We start from the raw sequence: 7,428 nt of genomic DNA, 5'->3' as shown, positions 1-7,428 counted from the left end.
ACAGACACACAGGCACACACACACACACACACACACGCGCACGCACGCACGCACGCACGCACGCACGCGCGCGGCATGTAGATCGGGCCTACAATGTTTTACGTAAAACGATCTATAACCTAGACTCCAATCTACTGACGTAAGTCCATAACCTACACGCAAAGCAGCAAAGCACGCAAAGGTATAACATAATCCATGCTGTAAACATTCAACCTGCATGCCAAGCACACAAACTACAGACCAAACTAGCGCACACACAAGATCATAAAACGTGCACACCGAATACAAAATCTACACGCCAAGCATACAAGCTATAGACCGAGCGCATAGCGAGGAGTACACACCAAAAACACAATCTACACACCGAGCATCTAAGCTACAGACCAAGAGCAGCAGCAGAGTTTATCGACTAAGCTGAGCACGTCAATGGCAGAGCACGTCTACAGACCGAGAGCGCGTAGAGTGTCGATGGGCATCACCCACGGGTACTGCGGCGGACACTCGTTGCAGGTCATGAAGAAGCGGTCGCCCTGGTGGTCGACGTCGTTCGGCTGATAGGTGATGTTGTAGTATCCGCAGAGGGTCGGGTGCTCGCACATCGGCGTCCGGTCTCTGTAGTCGCAGTTGAAGAAGCCGTCCATGTCGTTGAGCGGCGTCGGGTCGCGCACCCACTGCAGCGCCTGCGCGAACGTCACCACGTAGACGTCGTCCATGCGCTCGACGCCCTCGAGGAAATCCTGCAGCGCTTCCAGGTTGTGCATGCCGTCGTCGAGGAACCAGCGCGCGCGCAGATTGATCGCGAACGGCGCCTTGTTCGTCTGGTAGTGGCGCGCGAAGTTGGAGAAGAGCAGCTCCATCGCCTCCTGCTTCGTCTCCGGGAAGTAGCAGCTGTCGACGTTCTCGCACAGTGTGTTGTTCGTGTCGATCCAGTCAACTAGCGGGATCTCCCAGACGCCTGGCAGCGACTGCAGCGGGCACGGCTCCACGGCGCAGCCGGCGGTCGAGCGGTAGTCGAACGTGTACGGCCAGATCGGGTAGTCGTTCCTGTCGGTGGCGTACGACGAATCATAGAGGAAGTTGTTGCGCTGCGCCATGATGATCGTGTCGTCGCCAGCCGTCTGCAGGTAGGGGGCGCGCATGCCGACAATGTCCTCCGCCTTCACGTTGCCGAGCTGGTTGAGCAGCAGACGCATTGTGACGAACTCCTCGTGCCACACGCGGCGTTCGCTGTCACGCCAGTACTCGGCCGGCAGCTGCTTACTGCAAACGAACGTGTACACATGGCCGTGAATATTCACGGTGATTGTTTGAGACTCGTATTAAACTCGTATGAATTCGATCAACACAATAATCTAATTGACACAATCAACACGTTGTGTGTAGCAACTTTCCTTTTTGGAGGAAGTGCCGTGAAGGCGCGTGCGCATGGAATACAAAATACGTAACATAATGCGTTTGAAGGCAATAACCCTTCTGTGAGCTTTAGACAAATTTAAAGTTGACAGTAATGTAGGCAAAGAAAGACGTAGACAAGAACAAATTGAAATTTGTCACGTAAGGCAAACGCAGCCAAAGAGTATAGCAGAACTATACTCACTAGAAATGTCTATAACTCACAGTATAGACACTCTATATAGGCATAGCACAGCTAATGTAATGCCTAATGTTTTCCTTTAGCCTATGATTGTTGCGTCTATCATGTCTGCCGGAGGAGCATAATTAACAGACAGCATCGATTAATTATGCTACTCCTGGCGCTTGTTGCTAGAAGCATCCTTAATGCATATGACTATCGTGCGTCTAAAATGAGATGGTTTTTGCACAACAATTCACGTGCAAGAGTTGTGTGACACTTTAGACATCCTATATATCACAACTATTTACGATAAAATAACAACGGACCCCTTGATGTCTCATGCATGCATCAAGAGACGACGCGTATAGCTACCTGACGGAGTGAGTAGCTATTTCGTTTCCTTCGGCGTATAGAGCATTCACGGCAGCGTAGTCCGTGAACTGATGGCTAACGAAGAAGGTTCCCGTCATCGGGCAGCCATCGGCGTTCCTGCGCGGCTCCCTGCGTCTAGCTGACGACAGCTTCTTGAAAATCTGAATGAGAAACATTGGAGATGGTGAGATGGCCGGTATATTATGTGCGTTTTAGTTCAACAAGCAGCTAGGAAACAAGTAAAAGTAATTAAGTAATTAGAATTAAGATACCATACATTAACGACATATATTTCTTCTTTTATGAAATCGATATATTTGTTGATAATATATACAGTGGTGTAGGTGGTTATCTGTCGACACATGATTAGGCAATCCCGCGAAATGCACTAACGACAAACGTTAATCAAAGTTCAATATAATATGCGGATCGAACGAGAATATGAGCATGTACAATAATGATAATGCGATTAGTTTATATTTCTAAAGGACGAACCTCAGGTGGGATTTCGCTAAATTATGACGTCATGCGCTAATTTATAACATCTGATAGTTATATACGCTGAAATAGAAGTATTTGCACAATAATCAAAGCTGCGCTGATATGCGCGCGAAATGAAACCTTCATCGCAACTGGCGCATGGCCACATTATGCGTTTATAACGATAATAAAAATTCGGTACAGTTTCGTCTATTGTTGAGTAGCGGGTGGGTGGATGAACATGCACAGAGAGGATTAGCCCAACCGTGACAGGCGCGCATAAAACGTTCTCGTTTCTGGGTCACTGTTTCACTGAGGCAGACACAGAACATGTTTATCTGGCCTCGCATCTACACCAATGACCCGCCAGCTTATCCCAACTGACACCCAGTGCTTGGCCTATGACTGTAACAATAACGCATGACCGCTGATTCGAACAATAGGTGCTTTCTGCAATATCTGGCTATATTTCAATCGGGAACGAAAGTGTTGATGATTAATATCGGATTTACAGGCACGAAACACAAACGCGGCGCGAATATAATAGGACAACAATAGTAGTTCATGATATTTATGTTGGCCATGTACTCATACTAATGTCTATGAGTACTATACGATAACAATTACTGGTGACAAAGGTAAATTCGATTATTGATCGCATACGCTGTTACGTCTGCTAGTCTACTAGTGCTATGTACAAGATACATCGTGAACTGTGAGAAATAATGCGAAACGTGAGATATATACGATACATGGATGGTTTGATAACAACGAAACGCGGATGAGTTAAAGACGTGGGACGGAATATAACCCAGTAGCTCTCACTCGCTCACTCTCTCTCTCTCTCTCTCGCTCTCTCGCTCTCTCGCTCTCTTGCTCTCTCGCTCTCTCGCTCTCTCGCTCTCTATTTTTCTCTTGCTCTGTCTCTCTCTCTCTGTCACTCTCATTCTATATGTGTTTATCTCTCTCTCTCTATCTCCCTCACTCCTTTCCCTCTACACTAAGTCGCTCCATAGCTTTCCGAAAAACAATGAGGGCCACATCGATGTTAATTGCTATCGAAATACAGCGTCAGCGTAAATGGAATCACGATTAGTCGACGAGTTACCAGCTGCGCTGTAGTGCACGTTAAATGACGAGCTGCACACGGAAGCACGCGGGCCGACGAGCAAGATCGCTCAATTATTGAGTAAGGTTACCTGCGACACGCGCGTGTGTATCTAGCTACCTGGTCACGCAGATGCGCGACAATGGTCACACGCTAGTTACATATATACTACAGCTACGTCTAGCCGGCTAACGATGCGGTATGCGGAAATCATTTCGGAAGCAACGCTTCTCGACGCGCACACGACCATGTTATCGGGGCAAGCCACGAAGCCCCCCCTCACTCACACCACACACACACACACCCACACTCACACACACACACACACACACACACACACACACACACACACACACACACACACACCGCGCGCGCGCGCACGACGACGACACGACACGACGACCGACGCCGACGACCGACCGACCGGCCGGCCGGACCTACTACGTAACGGTACCGGGACCCGTAACCTAAACGTTTACACCCGAAAGCAGAAAGCTTAAACTTTTTCAATTTCTGCTGAGGGATTACGGTAATTGACGATGCTTTTCTTCATTCAGATCTTTCAAGAAAGCTCGTCGTCAGCTAGACGCAGGGAGCCGCGCAGGAACGCCGATGGCCGTCGTCCAGAGTGACGGGAACCTTCTTGTTAGCCGATCAGTTCACGGACTACGCTGCCGTGAATGGCCTCTATACGCCGAAGCGAAGACGAAATAGCTACTCACTCCGTCAGGATAGCTATACGCGTTCGGGGGTCCTCTTGATGCATGCATGTAGACATTCAAGGGGTCCCGATTGTTATTTTAATCGTAAATAGTGTGTGATACTATAAGGACTGGTCTAAAGTGTCAACACCACTCTTGCACGGTTGAAATTGTTGGTGCAAACAGACCATCGCTCATCTTAGACGCCACGATCAGTCTATATGCTATTAGAGCGATCGCTTCTAGCAAACAAGCGCCAGGAGAGCATAACTTAATCGATAGCTGTCTGCTAATCCTATGCTCCTCCCGGCAGACATGATAGACGCAAAAACAATCATAGGCTAAAGGAAAACATTTAGGCATTACATTAGCTGTTGCTATGCCTATATAGCAGTGTCTTATACCTGGTGAAGTTATAGACATTCTCTAGCTGAGTACTAGTTCTGCATATCACTCTTCTGGCTTGCGTTTGCCTTAACGCCCTGACAAATTCTCAATTGTTCTTGTCACGTCTTTCTTTGCCCTACATTTACTGTCAACTTTAAATTGTCTAAAGCTCACAGAAGGTTATTCGCCTTCAAACGCGATTGATGTTACGCTATTTTGTCATTCCATCGCTGCACGCCGCCTTTCACGGCACTTTCCCAAAAAGGAAATTCGCTACACACAACGTGCTTGATTGTGTCATTAGATTATTGCCTGTTGACGAATTCGAATACGAGTTTAATACGAGTCTCAAACATCACCCGTGAAGTATTCACGGCCATGTGTACACCGTTCGTTGCCAAGTAGACAAGCTGCGGCCGAGTAACTGGCCCGTGGACAGCGAAACGCCGCGCTTATGGTTGGCACGAGGAGTCGTCACTATGGCGTCTGCTGCCTCAACCAGCTCGGGCAACAGTGAAGGCGGAGGACCATCGTCATCGGCATGGCGCGCCCGCCTTAACCTGGCAGACCGGCTGGCGACGACACGCACTCATCATGGCGCAGGCGCAACAAACTGCCTCTATGATCTCGTTCGTTACCGCCACCGACAGCGGAACGACTACCGATCTGGCCGTACACGTTCGACTACCGCCTCGCAACGACGGCGGGCTGCGCCGCTTCGGAGCCGTGCCCGCTGCGAGTCGCTGCCCAGAGCGTGCTGCGAGATCCGCTACGTTAGACATGGATCGACACGAACAAGCACACTGTGCGAGAACGCGCGACAGCGCCTACTTTCCCGGAGACGAAGCCAGCGAGGCGATGGAGCTGCTCTTCCTCCAACACTTAAACGCGCGCCACTACCCATACGAACAAAGGCGCCGTTGCGATCAATCTTGGCGCGCGCGCTGGCTTCCTCGACGACGGCATGCACACACCGTGGAAACGCGCTGCAGGATTTCCTCGAGGGCGTCGAGCGCAGGACGACGTCTACGCTTGGCTGATCGTCTCGCGCAGCGCCCTGCAGTGCGCCGTGGCGCGACCCGCCGATCGCCGCCTCAACGACAGTGGACCGGCTTCCTTCAACCGCACTACAGAGACCGGACGCCGGATTGTGCGAGGCACACCGACCCTCTCGCGGCTACTACAACGCATCACCATATCAGCGAACGAATCCTCGCGTCGACCACCAGGGCGACCGTTCTTTTCGATTGACTTGCACACGAAGTGGTCCGCCGCGCCAGTACCGGTGGGCGTGATGCCATCGACACTCTACGCGCTCATCGGTCTGTAGGACTGCCCTCTGCATTGACGTGCTCCAGCGGCCTGCTATTGGTCGTAGCCTTAGATGCTCGGGGCGGGTGTGTAGATTGCGTTTTTGCGTGTGTACTCCTCGCTATGCCGCTCGGTCTATAGATTGCTGCATGCTTCGGCCGTTAGATTTTGTATGTCGGTGTGCACGTCTTTATGCAATCTTGTGTCGTGCGCTATAGTTTGTCCTGTAGGTTCTGTGTGCTTTGGCATCGCAGGTCTTGCAATGTTTACAGCATGAATAATGATATGTACTTTTGCGTGCTTTGTCTGCTTTGTGTGTCTGGTGTGTGTGTGTTGTGTGGTGTGCTGTGTGTGTGTGTGTGGCTGTGTGTTGTGCTGTGTGTGTGCGTGTGGAGTGCGTGCGTGTGTGATCTACCTCTGTGTGTGGCCTGTGACTGCCTGCTGTGTGTCGGTGCGGTGTGTGTGTGTGGTGTGTGCTGTGTGTTGTGTGGTGTGCTGTGTGTGGGCTGTGATGGTGGTGTGAGTGAGGGGGATGCTCGTGTGCTTGCCCCGATAACATGTGTCAGTCGTGGCCGCGAAACCGTCGAGACAGGCTGTTGCTTCCCGAAAGATGTTCCGCATACCGATCGTTAGCCGCACTAGACCTAGCTGTTAGTATTATCGTAACTAGCGTGGTGGACCATTGTCGCGCATCTGGTGACCAGCGTAGCTAGGTACACGCGCGTGCTTCGCAGGTAATTCTATACTCAATAATTGGGCGATCTTGCTCGTCGGCCCCCGCGTGCTTCCGTGTGCCAGCCTCGTCACTTTAAACGCTGCACTACAGCGCAGCTGTGACATTCTGACTAATCGTGATTCCATTTACCGCTGACGCTGTATTTCGATAGCAATTAACATTGCGATGTGGCCCTCATTGTTTTTCGGAAAGCTACTGGAGCGACTTTAGTGATAGAGGGAGCGAGCTGATGGGGAGATAGATGAGAGAGAGGATAAACACATATAGAATGAGAGTAGACCAGGAGAGAGAGAGACCAGAGCACGAGAACAAATAGAGAGAGAGAGAGCGCAGAGAGCGAGAGAGCGAGAGAGCGAGAGAGGCGAGGAGAGCGAGATTAGCGAGAGAGACTGAGACGTGACGCGGCAATGAGAGCCTACTGGGTTATATTCCGTCCCACGCTTTAACTCATCCGCGTTTCGGTTGTTACAAACCATCCAGGTGTATCGCTATATATCTCACGTTTCGCATTATTATCTCACAGCTTCACGATGATATCTTGTAACCATTAGCTCTAGAGAAGTAACATCACGTAACAGCCGTATGCGCATCAAAATCGAATTTACCTTTGTCACCAGTAATTGTTATCGTATAGTACTCATACTTAGTATGAGTATACCATTGGCCAAACATATTTATCCATGAACTACTATTTGTTGTCCTATTATATTCGCGCCGCGTTTGTGTTTGCGTGCCGGTAAATCCGGATATGTTTTGT

At 50.1% G+C, this 7,428-nt stretch overlaps 1 protein-coding gene across 2 annotated transcripts in view; it reads right to left on the bottom strand.

The window, feature by feature from the left end:
* Nucleotides 1-6: 6 nt before the first annotated feature.
* Nucleotides 7-7,428, bottom strand: part of LOC106816133 — a 10,085-nt gene continuing 2,663 nt past the window's right edge. Inside the window, exons 5-7 of one of the 2 annotated variants that reach the window (XR_001394838.1) lie at nt 1,949-2,109; nt 153-1,260; nt 7-119 (exon numbers count right to left, since the gene is read on the bottom strand). Coding sequence is in view for 1 of the 2 variants with exons in the window: in XM_014820696.1 (XP_014676182.1) it covers nt 441-1,260; nt 1,949-2,109 (981 nt within the window). In the remaining variant the exon portion in view is untranslated. Of the gene's footprint in view, nt 1,261-1,948; nt 2,110-7,428 lie in introns of both variants that reach the window. The other variant, XM_014820696.1, reaches the window with a different exon arrangement.

Source organism: Priapulus caudatus, unplaced genomic scaffold, assembly GCF_000485595.1.
Source record: "Priapulus caudatus unplaced genomic scaffold, Priapulus_caudatus-5.0.1 Scaffold30, whole genome shotgun sequence".
Classification (NCBI taxonomy): domain Eukaryota; kingdom Metazoa; phylum Priapulida; class Priapulimorpha; order Priapulimorphida; family Priapulidae; genus Priapulus; species Priapulus caudatus.
Note: the sequence above shows the minus strand (reverse complement) of the source record. Positions and strands in the feature narration are given on the sequence as shown.